Genomic DNA, 18,705 nt, shown 5'->3' with positions numbered 1-18,705 from the left:
GTCACTGGCCAATGGCTGTTCTTCCGACTGCCAGGTACGAGACAGCAAGTCTTTGAGATCCGTCGTTTGGACAATGTCACCACGCAGCCAAGTGGTATTTACTTGATAAAGTCGATCTTCGGACTACGATGGATCGCAAAAGCAGGAACACGTCAACCAAGAGAGTTTCATGATTCACCTGCGTTGTGGAGTGTGGCCGCATGTGGGAATCCACTCCGTAGGTGAGACTTGTATGATGTACAAGGACCCGAATATAACTGATCCGAGGAGCAAGACGCTGGACTGACAATACGCGGATGATAATAATACAACAACACAAAGTACAGAGCCATGAACGGGCCCAGTACCTATCATACAACAAGGAGGAAGAGCGCAACAACGAGTTTTGGAAGAACCGCCATCCCAGGCAATGTTCGTGTTCATTAGAAGAGCTTCTCCGACGCCACATCCCCAGTCTTGCTGGCCTTGACCTTGTCGGCCCTGACCACCTTGACCTTCTCGCCGCCCGTCGGTACCTTGAAGTACAAACTGGGCGACTCGCCAGGCGCAAGCTGGTGGCTGAGGTAGCCCCTATGCGCCGGGTCTCTGTAGTACTCGATATCCCAACGGCTGGTCGGGTCCGGCAGGCGGTAGTACTTCTTCTTGAGCGATCGCGCCTGCGCCAGGATCTCCTCCACGTGCTCCTTGCCCACCGGCAGCGGCTTGTCGGTATGAAGAGACTTGCCCTCTACCAGACGCTTGAGCGACTCCTTGGTGTAGAATCGGGTGACGATCTTGCCGCCGGCAGCCTCGATGGCCTCGATGGCGGAGGCGGACGCGCGCGACACGGTGATGGTGACGGGGATCTTGAAGCTCTCCTTGCCGCGGCCGAGAAGCTTGATGCCGTCCTTGATGCTGCTGCCAATGATGCCGGACTTGATGATCTCCTTGGGGGTAATGGGCTTCGTGGGGTCGATACGGCCGGCTTCGATCCATTCCTGGAGCTTTTCGAGGTTAAGCTCGGACATGTCGGCAGCGAACCTATGATGGACACAAATGGTTAGTCTCTCGTAAGTATCTGGTAGGTATAACTCGTATCGGACAGCATATTGGAGAGTTGTTGGACATGGCGCATAGCAAGAGAGGTAGGGAAGTCGGGGCGGCGTACTGGTTGACAAAACCCTTGCGGCCGTGAGAGACGATCAAGGGCGTCTGACCACCCTGGAACCATGGCTTGACATGACCGTGGGCCTTCTGACCCTTGGTACCGCGACCGGCAGTCTTGCCATAGCCGGACGAGGGACCGCGACCCTTGCGAATGCGCTTGTGGTAGGCGCCCCGGTTGTCGGACAGGCTGGCGAGGATGGATGCGCTCCTGGTCTGGACGGAGAGGGCAGCAAAGAGCGAAATGAGGGACGACGTCGGCGACGAGGCTGGGGCCGAAGGGCGGGCTGTGAGGGAGGCCTGGCAGCATCGCGCCGCCTGGGTGAGCGGTAACCTGGGAGGCATATCGGAGGCGGAGGACACGGGAGTGGGTTGGCTCTGGGTCGGGCAGTCTTCCGGATTCCGTTCCTCACGGCAACGGCACTTTCCTTCCCCAAAAACAAAAGTTCAGGACCCGCGCCCAGCCAAATTCCGACCGCCTGCGTCGCGGGGGTGGACCGTGCGCCCTCTTTGGTCCCGGCTCGTCGGAGACAAAATAAGTGAGACCAGCCAGCGGGCTAAGTAAACCAGTCCACTACCGCTCGTCAAGATGAAAGAAAAGGCTGTTGTAAGATTGTAAAAGGGATTATAATAATTCGGAAAGATAGCGGCTAGAGTGCTATTTGCATGTTTTCATTCAGAAATCACTTAGAACTTAAGACCAGTGGTGTTACAGAGACGCTTGGATACGTAGTGGGAGTATACCCAAGGTAGGTTGTCAAAGATCTCACCTATTTTGTCCACGACGAGCCCGGTCAATTGCCCGATGGGCGGCTGAGTCAGCAACCTGGTCCACATCCGACGTCCTTCGCCAAGGGACCGTGATGCTCCAAAATATCCATGTTCGATATCACTTACACGGGATATGCAAGAACATGTCAAAGGTTCAGTGCGGTGAAGGTCCCTACGAGTGAGTGTATTGCTACTCAACAGGCTGAAGAACTCCTGGTGTGAGTTTGGGGAATTTTTCCACCCAGTCGGAATGATTCCTATTTGAGTGTCTCGTGGCCATTGGAGGTGCGTTGAGAAAATATTGTGCAAGTACAGCTTTGGGATGCTCAAAGTATTGCCTTTGAGAGCAACGCGAAACAGGCAGCCAAGAGCAGTTGATACTAAAAACCTATGATGGATGGGTCTCAATTGCAACCTAGTGTACGCTAGAATTACACAGAAGTCCTGAAGTAGGGCGTGTAGAAGGGGGTTCTGTGTCAGCCATGAGCCAATCGAGCTGGTGGGGTTCGGGAGTGTTGAGAATGGTATGAGTGACAAAGACGCTGGAATTGCCTGAATGTTACTTTGATTTACTGAAGGTGGTTGTACGGCTGATGCAAAAAATGTAACCGTTAACCCTTCTTCGCTGTCAGACACTAACGTTTACTGCAGAACAGAGCAAGGGACAGCGTGCAGTCGTTTCTCAGGATAAACATAACCGATTGTGATGGAACTTTCCAAGTCAAGCACAGAGCGGGAAGCGCCGCTCCGGAATGGTTTTTCACTCAAGTCTGTCCTAATTCCGGGCAAGCATGGAATGTCAGTCCCAAGCCCGAACCACGCGCCAGGTACCTGCCACCGCTCCTGCCACCGGCAACCGGTCGGCACGCCCTTTACCGAACATCGACTGACAAGATCCCTTCCCGCCCAGGCCAAAAAAAAGAGGCATGTCCTTTCTTTTGTCCCAGCGTGTTGTCCCCTTCCCTCTAGCAGATCCGGTCATTCATCGATGATCTCGAAATGGGGGTTCATGCAGGTGTCTTCTCGTGCTTGCCTGCCAACAGCTGACTTCTTGACGCGCCTTCTTTCCCCGCTACCATATCCTTCCAGGCCACCAACAGACCCCAATCTTGCCCTCAACCCCTCATCACTGGGCTTTGTAGGTGCGCTTTCCCGGACTAACAGTCACCACATTCAGCGGCGGCAACATGGTGCAACGGTTAGGCACCTCTAGGTTTAATGTTCCTTCACTTCCTGTCATTGCGTGAGTTCGGTCATTCGAAGAAGCCCAGACACAACATGAACTGTCAACATCTTTTACAGGAAGTTGCAACTTCCACCCTGCACATACCTACCCCTTGCACTCGGACTTGAGCGTCATGACAATCACCAGATTGGCACGACGACCTTGTTCGATGTCGCTGTATTCTTTCCGACTTTGCAAGTTATTCTTCATTCTCCTTCGTTGTTAGCTCCCCTCTGTTCCTACTCAATTCAATCTCCCCAGCTCAACACTATACTATCCAACAATCCCCCATTTACTGTCATTTCTTTGCCTCTTGGAGTGTTGGACCATCAAAAGCTTAGTAGAACAAGTCCAAGGATAACAGTATCACTTCCGAGGCGTTCTCGAAACACATTCATCGCTACGCTATCTAAATCTCTTCGCTACCTTTTTTCAGACCTCCAGCTCATCATCGAACGATAACATCCAAGAAACAGGCCCAACCTCCTTCAGATATTGTGTTCTATCCTCAACGAACTAGAGTGTCACTTGATTCGTCACAATGTCGGCACAAAGCCTCATACCGGCAGCAAAGAAGCGGTTAATGGAGAAGCGTAAGACCGATTTTCTGGTACATGTTGAAATCATCAGATACATGCTCTCCAGCCTCCAGGATTACTTCGGCTCAAGAAATTGGACTCCAAAGCTTTGTCTGAGGTGGTGTCGTCAACACCTCAAGACTGTAACCGAATTCAATCTCCTATTTTGTGACGGGTACCGATGGCAATGGCGATGCCTTGAGGTATTTATCACTTCCGACCTGTAAGTGATTCCAAATAGTAAAACACATTAATTTCCCAGGCCCGCGCTGATGGTCAAACAGGGTTTCTCGTATCCTTGAGCTGGAACCGAGCAACATCGACACATATGATGCCGCATCGTCTTTCCGTCTCCCAAGCCAAAAAGATGAGGAAAGGCCGAGTCGCCAATTTATATTGCAAGCATTTCGAAACATACTTGCCGCTGACGATGCCGATGGCGAGGGAGCTTCGATGTACCCTACGTCGCTTATCCGGACCAAAACCCTTGCCTATTACCTGTCGCTGAGCCCTGGAGACCCTGGCTACGAACTCGGTAATGCAAAGTCTCGATTTGATATCTCGTACGCTCTTACGGAAGCCCTCAGCTTATTTTATAAAACAAGCATGATGCCAAGGCCGTGGACAGAAGACACCATTGAATTCATGGTCTGCAAGGAACATGAAAACGGCCATGAATCTGTATCCATAGTCACCCGCATGCCTATGATATCCGTTCCAGATCCCACGGAAGACGACATATCAATCCTGACTTCTCTTTTGAGGGGGCAGTCTCTGGAGAGCCCAAAAGTTCCCGATATCCCAGCGCCTAAATTTCCGGAGATCAAAGCGCTCGGGGTATTGCTCCTGCAGATTTGGTTAAACATGCCCATGGCGGAGTTAAGCAGCCAACATCCCGAATTCTTTCAGAATGGCACGGTGACTAGAATCGGAGAAACAGCTCTCTGTCACTCCCTAGATACCGGCATTCTCGAACACCTCTCTGGAGAACTGCAGCCCATATGCAAAGTCGTGGAAAGATGCTTCAACGATGAGGTATTTGAGGGGCGCGAGGGCATAGAAATTGATATAGAAATTTACAACCAGTTGCTTGTACCATTGGAACATTTGAAAGAAGCTTGGGAGGCCAGAGAGAGAGAAGCCGAGAAAAGCGACGAAAGAACAGACGAAAAAAGCGATGAGGAAAGCGGCTTCGAAGAAATTGAGTGGAATGGGGGAGAGAGAGTACATCCAACAGCTTCCACAGAGCTTGGGAGACATTATCATTGGAATGGGGGAAAAAGAGTACATCCAAAAGCTTCCGCAGAACTTGGGAGACATTATCATTCAACTCCATTCTTCAGGCTCCCGTACGACAGGCGGCGTAGGCCTAAAAACTGAGGTGCTGGGGCAGTATCAGAGAACTCTCTACTACGGCATTCTAGTCGGGCGCTTGAGCGCTACATCGAATGTAACTTAGCGAAACAGAAGAACAAAAGAGAGCCAGCATTCATAGACTTTTGACGACAACACAAATGCGCTGTGCTGATACATTCAGTGCCTGGCTGAATATCAGCCTGAACAATGTCGTTCGTAGAAAAACATCATACGAGATTTTATGCGACACTACGTACCGCTAATTTTTTTGCCCACAGTGCAAACCTCAACATCGGTGAACCTTGGGACTCGGTCTCGTTTTCGTAATGACCAGTCTGTATGCCGTCCATCATGCCCAACTCAGACCATGACAACACAGCCCGGAGAGGAGTGGCCTCATGATTTCTCTTTGGTTTAACGAACGCGGTCAGCTTAATACCACAGGCAACAGGTCTCAACTGCGCTTTGGAACGATGAGAAAATGGAACGGAAGGCTGAAAAGAGATGTGCATGGTGGATGTAACGCTGGTACCGAGAGTTTGGTAAACATTACCCCTATTGCTACGTTGGATGTTTCTGTTTTGGCGGCTATGCATGATCAGGCGCCGTACCCTTCATCCTTGGCCTGGAGATCGGCCACTTTGGCGCGGCAGTGTGGCTAAGGATAGTATCCGATCTAGTCTAGCCGCCAATGGTAGGGGACCAAGGGGAGGGAGGCCATTGGCAAAACCACCATGGAATAGACTCCATCGCGATGTTCGAGCGAGACACTTGAATCGTATAAGAGATTCGAACATTGCCAACCTTCTTGTCTCTTTTGTTCTTCTAGGTAAGCACCGTCATTTGTTATCTATCAATTACTGTATCAGTATCATCAAATCTCTCTCTCTTTCTCACTCACACACACACACACACACAATGGACAACGAAGCCTGGTTCCCTCTCAAACAAACCCACTACCCACCACCGTCCATTCCATCCATGAAAACAGGCCATCCCACCGGTCCCATCTCTATAGGCCACATCATTCCCGACCTCCTCCACCTCGACAATGTCATCAACTGCAATGGCTTCGAGCCCTTTCCTCCCCACATGGACATCTTCACCGCCCACTACGAACAGTGCCACTTCGGGGACCGCCTTAACTCCGAGTTTGTCGTGCAAGCCAAGGCCGAAGCGCCAATAAAGAACATTATTCCCGGCGTGGACGTCACGGGTAGCGCGGGGTTGCATCATACGAATATTGTCAGTGATCGTTGGGAGTATGACAGTGTGGTGGAGTACGTGGTGTACCCGACCAGACAGTATATCGACCGGTGTTTGGAGTCGAAGGAGGTGGCGGCGTATATACAGAAGAGCAAGAAGCTGTTGGGGGGGTGGTGTGTGTATTTGGTGACGGGCATCATGGTGGCGAGGGGAGGGGGAAAGAATGTGACGAGTGAGGAGAAGGGGGCGGGGGTGTTTGGGAATGTTGGCTTGTGAGTTTCTTTTTTTTTTTCTTTTTCTTCTTCTCTTTTTTTCCCCTTTCAGAAATTCGACTGTGTATCCTTGATCATGGACGGTACTGGTACTAATGTGGGAGAAAATTGAACAGCCAGGTGTCGGGAGTCGGGGAGTTTGCGCCAGAAGTGGGATGGGATACGAAGACCAAGACAAAGGTGAATGCTCATCATACAACGGACTTTGTATGTGCGATACGGCTGGTGAAGATTGCGAAGAGTGGGTTGAGATCGAGCTGGACGATGAAGAAAGTGACTAGGGAATAGTGGAGGAGGAGCCATGGGAGTACACGGGAAAAGGACCAGATATCTGTATGCGTCCCTGTGGAAGTGGAATTTTTCGGGTTAATGTGGGTGAATCCGGTGAACAGCAAAAAGAGCCAACGCGAATCTTTTTACTGCGATTCAATGAACGATGGACGAAAATGCAGAGCTCGCCTGTTCCCTCACACTTATCGTTTGCTTTTACTCTTGTTTGTGTTGAACCTTCGGTTTATTCGAATGGACCAGTCCCTCACGTACTCGCTCTCGCTAAAAGGTAAAGTCGGCGTCCCCCTCGCCGCGGCTGGTGTCCCCTTCGTGGACCTTGGCATCGGCGTTGGAGCAGCGTTCAGCAAGAGCGTAGCCAATTACTGGGGATTCGACCGGCTGGAGAGGTACATTATGCAGCCGACGAGGAGTTATGTACCTGAGTTTTGCTGAACCAGCCAGCACCCGGAAAGTCCCGAGAGTTCGTCGCGAGTCCCGTCGTCGGGTCAGTCCCGTCGGGTTCTCTGCATTTAGATGATGATGAGTGCGTTGTCGGGTTTGGGAAGGGGCGGCGGGAAGCACATGGATTGCGTGCATTGAATGTGATGCGCTAATGGGGACATTTTTTCTGATAATAGGGAAGTGCCGCTTATCGTTGAGGCTGGACCGGGGGTCAAGAGAAACATGACGAGGCAGACGACGTGGGGTACGAGTCAGACGGATGACTTTGTTTGGGCAGTGAGGTTGGCTAAAATCACTAAGAGCGGGTTGCACTCGGACTGGAAGATGGAGACGGTGTTTGGAAAGACATCGTTTCGCGGGCAAAAGGCCATATTTTGAAGGAAGGGAGAAAGCGCGGTCTCTTAAATTCGCTGTATGAATGGATGGAAAATGAACTTGCTAATCGTACCTCTACTTACCTCAGGGTAATCCCTCCAGGCGAACAGGAGATGGCAGTTGATGGAAATCATGACTACCTCTCAGGTGTTGGGTGTGATGAGACTGGGTTTCGGAATTTGGCACAGCCTACTTTGTAGGTAAGTTGTGAATTTAGCAAATGGCAGTGGCATGGATATGACAAGTTGGGTGCTATCCGATTTGGGTTCTGGGACAAGTTCGAGCAGTCTCCATGTAATACCGAGTCTGCTTAAACGGGCATGCCAGAATCAGCCACATCCCGAAACCCAGGTCGGTGTGCGAGATGGGGATCTAGCATAGGTACGCTGTGTGTAACGGACGAGCAGTTGCAATGAGTAGCCTACTCTATGCAAGGGACGGGAAGATTGCCGCCAGCTGTTGGTCCATCTGTCAGTCATCTTCTCACAGCCAAAACACCCTCTCCGATTCCCGTCGACCCTCAGTATAAATGCTCCGTCACTTGCTTTAAACGTTGGCCGAAAGTTGTATACCTCCTCATTCTCCACAGGACCTTCTTCACAATATTTTATAATGGCCTGAATTGTGGGAACTTCTTGAATACTGCAAAGTGCGTCAACGAGAGTAGCCTTAGACACCAACAACGTATTCTTGTCGCACATTTGAAGCTCCAGCCTTTCAGTCATTTCTTCCTGTTTTTTTTTTCTCCTCACCAAAACAAACAATCTCATATTGGCATTCTCAACCAAACATTCAGCATGATCCCAGAACCTAAAGGCCTACGGTGTTACGCAACCCTCGGCGTCAGTCCGCACGCAGACTCAAATGCCCTTAGGTCGGCTTTTCGGCGTCTTGCGTTCCAAAAACATCCCGACAGAAACAACAACGCCGTGGGAGCAACCGAGGAGTTTCAGCATGTAAGTGTCTCCCCAGACCGTTTTTTTTTTGGTCGCCGTTCCTGATCCATATTACGAGCAGCTCAAAGAAATTTGGGACTACCTAAGCAATGACGCCTGCCGAAAGCATTATGACCAAATAGTCGGGGCCGCCTATACTCGGATCACTCTAGAACTGGATCAATCCTACCGGAAACTGCACGAAGTGAGGCGGAAGATCTGCCAGTCACAGACACACCACACGGATCCGGCGACAGATGTTGGCGGGCACCACCAAGAGGCAACATCTGACATGAACAAGGAGTCGCAACTTTTGGAGCAGATCAAGGCAAAATTGCAAGACCTGGCCGACTTGAATGGCGAAATCAGACAAGTCCCCGACTTTACGCGGTATACTGATGTCGGTGTTCCCGGGGCCGTTGACTTTTGGCGCTCTTATGCTACAGTTCTGGAGCAACAGGTTGAATCTCTGCAGCAGCATGTCACCAGTCAACAAGAGGTCCTTGACTTGGTAGAGACAGAAATGGACCGACTAAGGGCAGAGAACCAAACGCAAAGCCACGAGATTGCGAGACTTGGCCGAGAAAATGGTTGTCAGAAAGAGCTTGTACGGGAAAAGACCGTTGAAGTGAACGCACTCAAGGAGCAGATTTGTATGATGGACGTTGAGAACAGCAAGCGGAGAGAGTGCTCGGAAAAAGTTCGGGAAGGAGAAGACCAGCTGCGAGTGTTAAACAAGCTTCGGAAGGAAATCAAGGCGTTAAAGAGGAGCGGCACCGGAAGCAGGCAGCGTTCGACATGTTGGAGGAAGAGAATAAAGGACTGGGAACGGAGAAAGGACGGGAAACGGAGAAGAACACCTTGAGAACGTCCAGAAAGCGGGCCTGTGAGGAGCAGCGAGAGCCCCAAAGATAAATCGAGGATGCCTCTGGGCATAAGGATCACAGACTTAAGGCCGAGAACCGCAGGCGGGAGCTTGAGGGCCGGGAGCTGAAGAACGGCACAAAGGAACTGGAGGAGCTGGAGCGGGAATTGGAACAGGAAGCTGACGAGGCCTTGGAGAGAGCGACAGCCACCAGCAACACGAGAAATGGGAGTTGCTTAACGAGAAGCAACACAAAGAGATCAGAAGCTGGTAAAAGATTGAGGTCGTCCGAGGCAGCAGAGGAAAGCACTACATCGGTAAGAGGGAGTAGTTCGACAAAGCGCCCTAGATCCGGTAAACGGTCTGACTCGGACGACATGTTCATACCGTCGTTGAACATGTCCAGTCGCGCATCACCCAGTGGGGGTCTGGACTCGGTGAATGATGGCAGTGTCGCTGCCGAGGGGGTTGCAACCGTTTGGAAGGAAACAAGCTAGGAATTCAAATAGAATCAGTGGTAGGAGACATACGAAGAGCAGCAAATGGAGATGTTGCGGAGATCGATGGTTGCGTCAGGCGAGAGGGTAGACACTTTAGATACGACAGATTGCGATGATAAATAGGAGCTGGGAGGTAAACGGTACTCTAGCTCCCTAGGTATGATTCGATAACATTGTGACAAGAATTTACTTCATTGAACTTTTGCATTTTGTCTTTTCCGCTTGCATCTGTCCCATTGAACATTCTCTGAACCATATGACAAACTGATGCGAAATTGGCGTCTTATAAAGTTACCAGTTGATGCCCTGCTTCATGGAAACAACGATGATAATGCAAGTCCGGCTTGACATGCAACGGAAGGTGACATCAATTTGCTTAGTTACTGGCCGGGTGAACACAGCGATGGGAGAGTTATTCAAGGACGAGTCTTTCCTCATAGCTGGCGCCTGGCGTGGCGAGTTGTCGCCTTTTCATCTTTTCTGTTTCCCTACCTCGACGGGAAACAGCGATGGCGGCAGAGCCTTTCTCATATTTTGTGGAAGGCACGACGCGTGAATGATGTTGGTTAAATGGACCCATCATTGAGACTGTCCCCCGGGGCTTTCGTTTCCTCTCTTCAACAACCTTTATCATCCTCCCAGTCCTCAGGCTTAGCCAAGCCCCAAACCTCCTTTGGACCCTCCGAGCGACATACTTGCTTTCCGTTCGCTGACGGTCTGTCAGCCTTCTTTGGATATCTCAGCTTTCCTTACACCGTGGGTCGGCGAGCGACACCAGCGGATTCTGCGAAACGACGATTCGTTCCTCAGCGGAAAGCGTTTGTTCACCGACGTGCGTACCCAGATATCCGCCGACAATCCCCCGGGCACCGTGACATCAAGTCCCCATGAACAGATCTAGCCTGATCTACGTCCTCACAGCTTCTAAAAAACAACACACACGGCAGTCGTGCTTCCAAAGGTAAGTGGCTTTCCTTGGACAACCTGTGCTTGGTTGACTGACACTGCAGAAGGACGTAGATCTCTGTCCCATCCATTCCGGTATACTGAAAAGTCTATAGCCAACATGGCACCACCCAAGATCACGGTATTCGACTATTACGCAACGCTTCGGGTCAGCCCGTATGCGGACAAGAAGGCCATCCAGAAAGCCTACCATCAACTCGCTCGGGAGAGGCACCCTGACAGAAATGGCAACAGCGCAGAAGCAACCGCCAATTTCCAGAAGGTTTGACGCGGGAGCTTTTGTCAAATTGTACACGAATCCATGGCTGACAAATGATACATGACAGCTTGTGAACGCATACGAAGTCTTGACCGATGCGTCCCGTCGCACGGAGTACGATTTCACCGCCGAACAGGAATACGTCCGAATGCAGGAGCAGTCTATTGCGCTACAAAAAACCCTGAGAAACAGGTCTCAAGGTACGGCAGCGGCAGACGCAGAGTTGGTGTCCAACCACCAGAATATGATTAGGCTCGCTGTGCACATGTGTGTTTTAACAAAGGAGCTCAAAACCATTCCGGATGGGCATTGGGAGAAGCGCGAGCAACAAAACCAGGCAGAGGTTGCGGAACTGCGCAAATCCATTGCATTCTACGAGGAATCTCTGAAGATTAGGTTTCAGCACATGCAGAAACTGTCGACTGAGCTTGCGCACGAGAGAAAGAAGGCGCGTGATGCGGAGACGCGCTACGCGAGCTTGGTCGAGGCTTTTCGCAACCAGCTCACAACCTACATCAATTTTGATCGGGTACGAAAGTTGCTCGGCATCCTGGATGATGAGCTCCAACCGATTCGCCAAATTACCTTTTGGTGTTTGGGCGCTACCGATGAATCTACCAAGGTAAAGTTGCCCACGCCAAGTGCACCTCTAGGAAAGTGACTTAGGACGGTGAAGACACGGCTCTTATGGTGACTGTAAGGCTAACAGTTGTGAAGTCTGCCGAAGGAAGCGAAACCGGGCCGACCACTTCTGAGGGTAACGGTGGTGAATCAACAGAGGAAACGAAGCAGGACACACCGATGGTCTGAGCAGCTTGACAAAGCGGTGGCCACTCTTTTTGAGTTGTGCAGCTTGATCATGAGACGACGATGAGGCATGATTTTTGAGGTACCAAGCGAAATACGGATCTCGTTCAGGGGGCAAAGTAAACAAAGTTGGGTGAAACATGGCGTGTGGTTAGCAGGGGGAAGCAACCCTTTTCTTGGTATCTTGGTGTTTATCTATTTTGAGTACCTTTAGATAGAGGTATGTAGCGGAACAGCCGACCAGCGGTTCACCGACCAGTTTTTTGCCGTTCATGAAGAGTGATGACCGGTGTGAATGGTTCAAGAAGGCAAATCGCTGCTTGTTGAACTCGGATCGATCACTCCCTTTGTAAACAGAGGGAAAACCCGTGACATGACTTTTGAGACATGTCGTCGAAGAAGCATTGGAAGACGGCGACGGGAACCTTATCTAAGATGTAAGACTGGGTGCGGATGCTGGGATGTCCTCCGCCATTGCGTCGGAGATATTTTCCCCAGCTTGCGAGCAAGGGAGCAAAGGGAGCAAAGGGAAAGTGCAGGATCTTCCGAACTGCGAGAGGCGAAATAGTCCGAGTCATGTAATACTTTCTCTCTCGTGCGTAAGAAGAAGCCGAGGAAGGGGAATAAGAAAAGAAGACAAGAAAGAACAGGCGATTGGTGCTACGAAGGGTTGGAGAAACGCCGGGTGCGTGACGATTGAAACTTGGCCAACCAATTTGCTGTGTTGGTGTTGAGGATGCATGGTGGTGAAGCAGTTGAGGGGACGATGAGGCGCTGTGATTCTGTGAGTGAGCGGCGGTGTCGTGATGCGGATGCGGATGCGGTACGACACTCACTGAAGCACAGCCGGAGGGGGACAAGCAGTTCCAGTGCCCGGCTGGCAGGTTGGCTTGTTGTTTGGCTTCCTTGTTGGCTTCCTTAAGTTGTTGGCTGAAGTCAGGTCGGGTCGGGTCGGGTAACTGGATGGTAAATCTGCATGGTAATGTCCGTGTGTGTGTCCTCACCGGCTGCCAATACTAGCATCAAAAGGAACCAGGATTTAGATGTCTGATACCCGAGGAAAGCCAAGCGGTCGCTGAAATACATACGTCTACTAGGTACCTAATCTTGGAGCTTGGGCAAAGGGAAGTCTGCAGACGTCCAAGGGAACCAGCAGGTAATCACATGCGCGTCACGATAATCGATCAAGCCACCATCTTAGTTCATCTCACTTTTTTCTGACTCTTTTGCTTTGTGGAAGATGGAAGATCTTTTGGTGAAAGAGAGGAAGATCTGGAAGAAGTTGGGAAGATCGTTCAATCAAGAGAGGAAGATCTAAAAAGAAGAAATTGGGGAGAATTACGGTAGTGAATACCATACCAGTTCACCGGGTGTTCAACCTCAACCACCGACCTAGCTATTCCTGACTAGGGAGCTAGGTATCGCAAGATGATACCCTTGAGAGACTCTAGTGAACTCTGATACAGTGGGCTCTACACTAGTGAAAGCCGGAATGCGACAGTGATTCCGCAACGGTGATGAATCCTATCTCACATGAAAATCACACTTCCCTTGACTAACCCGTCCTTTTGGATCTTGAACTACTAATACATAAACGAAAACTAGAGGGAGATTCGAGACCTTCCCAAGTTGCGGCTCGTTCGCGGTTCGGCGGCTCAAACCCTTGCCGCCTACCATACCAATGTGATCAACGATATCACTTGCTAGCGCGCTTCTTTCCCTACCTAGAGGTGCCTACCGAAATGACTGTTAGTGGGTTCTGGTAGTCTGATTGCAACTCATTGAAAATTCAGTGTGCATTTGGGACTGTTTGAGCCGATATATTCAACCAAGGACTTCCCACTGTGTTTTTGGTCGTCAAGGAATTGGTTGCTCACCAGAATCACCAGGCCGGATCGAATCGCGGTGAGTTTGCAAGTGATTGACTACCTACCTAGGAAATTCACGGTTCAGCTACAGCATGTTGCTGTCACCAACCGATACCACAGTCAAGTCTGGTCAGTCGTCATCCGATAAAGTGATATGAGATAAACGCAACGCTGCGGCGGGTGTTTTACGCTGCTTTCTGTGACCCTAGACAGTCTAGAGATACCCTAGATCCAGTTCACAGGCCCCAGTTCCCAGTTCGCAATACCCAAAACTGTTCCCAAGCTGGATGAAAGTACCTAACAACCGAACCGCACCAAGATGCGATTGTCGATTTTTTTTTTCGATTTTCCATGCTGTGCGATTCAATACGATGCGTCTTGCCGGGGACCAAGGACATGGACATGGGACTGGCAGTGCGAGATCGGTTCAATTCTGCTGTGATTAATCACTCTCAGGTTACCTACTGGACCGGGCGGGGGACCCAAACAAAGATCATAGATCATGCCTCTTCCCGTTCATGCATTCGTTCCAGTTGCCCTGCCTCTTCCAATTGCCTTGCTGCAGAGACTGAGTTTGTGGATTCAATGTGATCACGAGATCCAGCTGCTACGACCCAAGCAGCAAGGCTCCCGGGGTAGCTTCCGAGTAGGCGAGGGCAGGATCTTGCAGAGTCGTACTCGGTGACTGCCCGGGAACGGATGGGGGGTAACTTGAATAGACCGGGGGTAGTCAATACTCCTCCCTTCTTCGGGGATGCATAAAGGTAAGAACTGAATGAACAGTAAACATCCTCAGCCGCACCGTCGTCTACACTACAAGGTTTTGTTTCCTGGACCCCGGCCCTGTTTCTTTCTCACGGATGAGATCCAGTGGGCTAATGGCTGGAGGGAGGCGCTTACCACTGCCACTCGCTGCACAGCATCACTTGCATTTGCACTTGCGTTCCGGGTTGCAGTCTTGCAGCGCTCACGGTGTGGAAAGTACCTACCTAGCCTTGCTACACACCGTGGGGCCGGCAAGCTACATGCCAGATGAGCGAACCGACCTGAAGCTGGATGATCGCCGTTCGCAGATATATCGAAGATTGCTGTAGGGGCTTCCGTGTTCCATCGTTCATGGGTAGGCAAAGAGGTGGCTATCGTGACTTGTGATGTGACATGGTGCCATCATCCGCCACCCCCGGTGCCTACGTTCGGGCCGTGGGGATGAACGGCTCCTGATTCATATCACGGATTGAGAAAGCAAGACCCCCAAGAGCTGATCAAGACTCGAAATGCAGGTTACGGAACGTGGCGCAACGAGGCATTGGATGTGCGCGTGCCTTTGGTTGAGGGGTGGGTAAGTCATTAAGTCTAGTCTGGGTCAGATCCAGACGGTCGGGACCAACACGGTGAGCGGATAGGACGTAGTGGAAGGATGTGGTCGTTTTCGTACTAGCGGTTTGACCGTCTGATATCTGATATGGTATGTTAGTCTCAGTAATGTTGATACTAGAGAATTGGACTAGACTGGATCTTGGCCGTCAAGGTTCTAGGTTGTAGAGAGAGACACTACAGTATGGCACACCAGTCGCCAGGAGGGTTCCGTTCTCATCGAGTAAGTGGGAATTTCTTCCCAGGCAGATGTGGCTACCTATCTTGTCGAGAAAGGATGATGGAGATAGATGTATTAGCTGTGACATAAAGAGACATGGCCCCTTGCCTTGAGGATTGTCTGCCCCAGATCCTCCAAGACAAAGAATATCTCGCCGCAGAGCACAACATCCTACCTTGTTCTTTCCTATAGATATCCTGGTTGATACCTGCATCTCTTTCCTAGATTCAAGCCGGCAGCTGCCCTCGACGTCTTCATGAGAGTTGCTGTCATCGGAGGCGGTCCTTCCGGACTTGTCACTCTCAAGTACCTCCTTACCGCGCACCAGTTTCTCGGAGTTGAACCCATCGAGGCTCACCTTTTCGAGAGTGACGATGCCGTGGGAGGAACATTTTATGCCAGGACCTATGAAGATGCCGAGGTATTTGCGACCCCTTCCCCAGATGTTGCCTCCAGACACTGACCGTCCTTTCCTCAGCTGGTCTCATCAACTCAACTCACCACCTTTTCCGACTTTAGAGCCTCAAAAACCGATGGAGACTTTATGTCCGCCAAGCGATATGTGCAATATCTCAACGACTATTGCACGCATTTTAACCTGTGGCCCAACATCCACCTCAACACGCGAGTCGATTCAGTGACAAGGATGCTCAAGGGGAAACATGTCGTCACTTACACCGTCAAAATAACTGGAGAGACCTCGGAATGGGAATGCGATGCCATAGCCGTCTGCTCCGGTCTTCACGTCACTCCTCACATTCCCGATATCCCTGGTATCGAACACGTCCCCGTCAAAATGCACTCATCCCAGTTCAAGGAGAAGAAACAGTTCGGCGTCGACAAGACGGTCATGATTCTCGGTAGCGGAGAAACAGGTTCGGATCTTTCCTGGATGGCAGTGATTTCGCAGACCAAGCGAGTCGTCATGTGCCATCGAAGTGGCTTTCATTTTGCCCCAAAGGTAGATTTTCCTGGGCCACAAGGGCTGTTGTTCAGCGCCATTTGCATACCCTCAAACAAAGAAGTCTGGATGAGCTGTGCTGACAAAGGAAAAAAAAAAAAAAAAAAAATACACAGAGAAACCTCAGTCCTATCCTGTTTCCCATTTTGGGCCGCAAATCCAGTGGTGAGCTGACAGTCCCCTTGGACAATGCACGTGCAAGCCTGTTTGACACAGCTTACGTCCATCCCTTGCTTCGGAACCACACGGCGCTCTGGACGTTCTACAACATTTACGTACGGACGTTTCTGTGGCTGAACACGGGCACCCCCGAAGGATTAGATCAAGTTGTTGGAGAGCCTGATCCGCAAAAGAATCATGTCAGCCGAAGTATGTCCTCCTTTTTACAACCCCCCTCGGCCACCAAGATTATACTAACTGACATGTAGTCTTCTTCAACAAATCCTCCAACGCCGCGCCCTACATCTCGTACCCTTACAAACACCTACAACCCTCCCCCACCCCTCCTACCCTTCTCTCGAGGATCCGCTCCGCCCTCATCGGCTCGACCCTCAAAGACACAGGCGGCCGGTACATCGACCTGGCGCCCTGGCCCCAATCCATTTCTCCCCAAGGGATCGTCACCTTCCAAAACAACCACCGGCCCGAATGGGAGCGCATGCGCCAGCAGACCATCAAGCCCGACATTGTTATTTTCTGCACGGGATATAACCAGGAATACCCCTTTTTCACAGCCCATAACGCTTCTCTCTGCAATAAAAGCGGTAAAGCAGCGAAGCGGTACGTAGTCGAGCACACGGAGCGCAATGTCCGCGGTATTTGGAACCGCGACGACCCTTCAGTGGGATTCATTGGATTCCTGCGGCCCAGTCTGGGCGCCATCCCGCCTTTAGCAGAGATGCAGGCCCAATTGTGGATTGTGCAATTGGTTGCTCCCCATTGGATTCCGCGGCCGTTGGACTCGAAGGATGAAGAACATTATCGGTTGCGGCACCCGGCCGAGAGCAGGGTCAAGTATGGGGTGGATCATGAGAGTTATGTGTACCAACTTGGATTGGATATGGATTCTGCTATGGGGGTTATGGAGGTGTTGAGGAGAGGACTTTGGGAGAGGGGGGTGGGTGCTTTGTGGAAGGGGGAAGGTGATGGGACGTGGAAAAAGACAAAGAAGAAGAAGAAGAAGAAGAAGAAGAACGGGTGGAAGTTGCCGCTTGTGTGGGGACTGGGAGCGAATTATAATGTCAAGTTTAGGATGAAGGGGCCATGGAGGTGGGAAGGGGCAGAGGAGGTGATGGAGACGGAGTTGTGGAGGATGATTAAGCGACGGAGATGGTTTTGGGAGCATTTCTGTTTGAGTTTGTTGCCCATGATGATCTTTGGGCCGGTGAGTCTGTTGGTGTGGGTTTATGCTAGTGTTTGTTGGGGTGTTGGTGGGGGTTGATGATTTGAGAAAGAGAAAGCAGGAGAAGAAGAAAGGACTCGGAGTGAAGGGGGGAGAGGGGGATGGGATTGGGATCGAAGAAGGAGATGGTTAATGGGGTGGAGGGGAGGTGGATGAGGGAGAAGATGCCGTTGGAGGCGGAGTTGTAACTGAAGGGAAAGAGAAGAAGACGAGGGCTAGGATAGATGGGCGAAATTGGAGTTGGGGGGTGCAGGATTGGATTGGTTGAGTGACAAAGAACTTGCTCACAGCTTTATGGGGTATTTATAGACCATCAGGAGGTGGTTAAGACTGCCATTAGAGGTCTTGAGACGTCTGTTATGAAGGTATCAAAGCCTTCGGATGACATTTCCATTTATCCGTGTATGATGTGCTCGGTACCAGTAACATCCCAACCACTCCGAGAGGTATACTGGACATCCAGCAAGCCGAATTGCTAGCAGATCGATATTCGGTAATCTGGATTTGCCAACGTTGTGTCTTGGTTTGTCCCACCATCGGCCGTTCAGCATGTTAAGATAACATCACACCTGCCTGAATATCACGAATCCCGACATGCGATGGGATACAATCGACGGGATGGCGGGGCCGAGTAGGACATCCTATTCGTCCTTTTGACGATTTGGAGTCAAAACGGTCAGATGAACACCCTAGCGTCAGGTTGACATCATCAAGGTGATTTCACCAGACTAATGTTGGGGTAAGTAACGAAAACATGGGCAAGTCATGATGCCTTTTACCTGTCACTGTTGGGAACATTCTTGACCGGAGCATCAACCCAACACCACCGACGAGAACCTACCAAACAGATTTCCCACACCACGAACAGGAGATGCTTTCCCAAGGCCTTC

The 18,705-nt window shown here is 50.9% G+C and overlaps 6 protein-coding genes across 6 annotated transcripts; 5 read left to right on the top strand and 1 right to left on the bottom strand.

Moving 5' to 3' along the window:
- Positions 1-105: 105 nt before the first annotated feature.
- On the bottom strand, positions 106-1,858 carry B0T23DRAFT_334942 (ribosomal protein L18e/L15P). The gene is made up of 2 exons (XM_062835791.1): positions 1,148-1,858; positions 106-1,020 (listed from the first exon to the last, which is right to left on the bottom strand). Exons 1-2 carry the CDS (start codon positions 1,486-1,488, stop codon positions 423-425), a joined length of 939 nt encoding a protein of 312 aa, XP_062693687.1. The 5' UTR covers positions 1,489-1,858; the 3' UTR covers positions 106-422.
- Positions 1,859-3,676: 1,818 nt separating this feature from the next.
- B0T23DRAFT_334941 (uncharacterized protein) lies at positions 3,677-4,975 on the top strand. Its single transcript, XM_062835790.1, has 3 exons — positions 3,677-3,940; positions 4,002-4,554; positions 4,676-4,975. Exons 1-3 carry the CDS (start codon positions 3,681-3,683, stop codon positions 4,775-4,777), a joined length of 915 nt encoding a protein of 304 aa, XP_062693686.1. The 5' UTR covers positions 3,677-3,680; the 3' UTR covers positions 4,778-4,975.
- A 1,016-nt stretch (positions 4,976-5,991) lies between these two features.
- On the top strand, positions 5,992-7,661 carry B0T23DRAFT_314724 (uncharacterized protein; the record flags this gene model as incomplete). Its single annotated transcript, XM_062834824.1, has 2 exons — positions 5,992-6,551; positions 7,460-7,661. The coding sequence occupies 2 exons, from the start codon at positions 5,992-5,994 to the stop codon at positions 7,659-7,661; spliced, it is 762 nt and encodes a 253-aa protein (XP_062693685.1).
- A 794-nt stretch (positions 7,662-8,455) lies between these two features.
- Positions 8,456-9,611, top strand: B0T23DRAFT_439646 (DnaJ-domain-containing protein; the record flags this gene model as incomplete). The annotated part of the gene is made up of 2 exons (XM_062840700.1): positions 8,456-8,614; positions 8,676-9,611. 2 exons carry the CDS (start codon positions 8,456-8,458, stop codon positions 9,456-9,458), a joined length of 942 nt encoding a protein of 313 aa, XP_062693684.1. The 3' UTR covers positions 9,459-9,611.
- A 1,413-nt stretch (positions 9,612-11,024) lies between these two features.
- On the top strand, positions 11,025-11,844 carry B0T23DRAFT_439645 (uncharacterized protein; the record flags this gene model as incomplete). Its single annotated transcript, XM_062840699.1, has 2 exons — positions 11,025-11,186; positions 11,251-11,844. 2 exons carry the CDS (start codon positions 11,025-11,027, stop codon positions 11,842-11,844), a joined length of 756 nt encoding a protein of 251 aa, XP_062693683.1.
- Positions 11,845-15,132: 3,288 nt separating this feature from the next.
- On the top strand, positions 15,133-18,003 carry B0T23DRAFT_411423 (FAD/NAD(P)-binding domain-containing protein; the record flags this gene model as incomplete). Its single annotated transcript, XM_062839445.1, has 6 exons — positions 15,133-15,197; positions 15,678-15,873; positions 15,931-16,413; positions 16,530-16,782; positions 16,842-17,811; positions 17,904-18,003. 6 exons carry the CDS (start codon positions 15,133-15,135, stop codon positions 18,001-18,003), a joined length of 2,067 nt encoding a protein of 688 aa, XP_062693682.1.
- Positions 18,004-18,705: the final 702 nt, after the last annotated feature.

This window comes from Neurospora hispaniola, assembly GCF_033458365.1.
Source record: "Neurospora hispaniola strain FGSC 10403 chromosome Unknown B0T23scaffold_3, whole genome shotgun sequence".
In the NCBI taxonomy this organism is placed as follows: Eukaryota; Fungi; Ascomycota; class Sordariomycetes; order Sordariales; family Sordariaceae; genus Neurospora; species Neurospora hispaniola.
This window is presented reverse-complemented; position numbering and strand designations above follow the sequence as displayed.

Coding starts and splice junctions, on each gene's coding strand:
- B0T23DRAFT_334942 (XM_062835791.1), bottom strand. CDS start 1,488: ATGCCTCCCAGGTTACCGCTCACCCAGGCGGCGCGATGCTGCCAGGCC. Junction 1,021..1,147: donor CGCAAGGGTTTTGTCAACCA/GTACGCCGCCCC, acceptor TGTCCATCATAG/GTTCGCTGCCGACATGTCCG.
- B0T23DRAFT_334941 (XM_062835790.1), top strand. CDS start 3,681: ATGTCGGCACAAAGCCTCATACCGGCAGCAAAGAAGCGGTTAATGGAG. Junction 3,941..4,001: donor GTATTTATCACTTCCGACCT/GTAAGTGATTCC, acceptor ATGGTCAAACAG/GGTTTCTCGTATCCTTGAGC. Junction 4,555..4,675: donor CGGAGATCAAAGCGCTCGGG/GTATTGCTCCTG, acceptor GTCACTCCCTAG/ATACCGGCATTCTCGAACAC.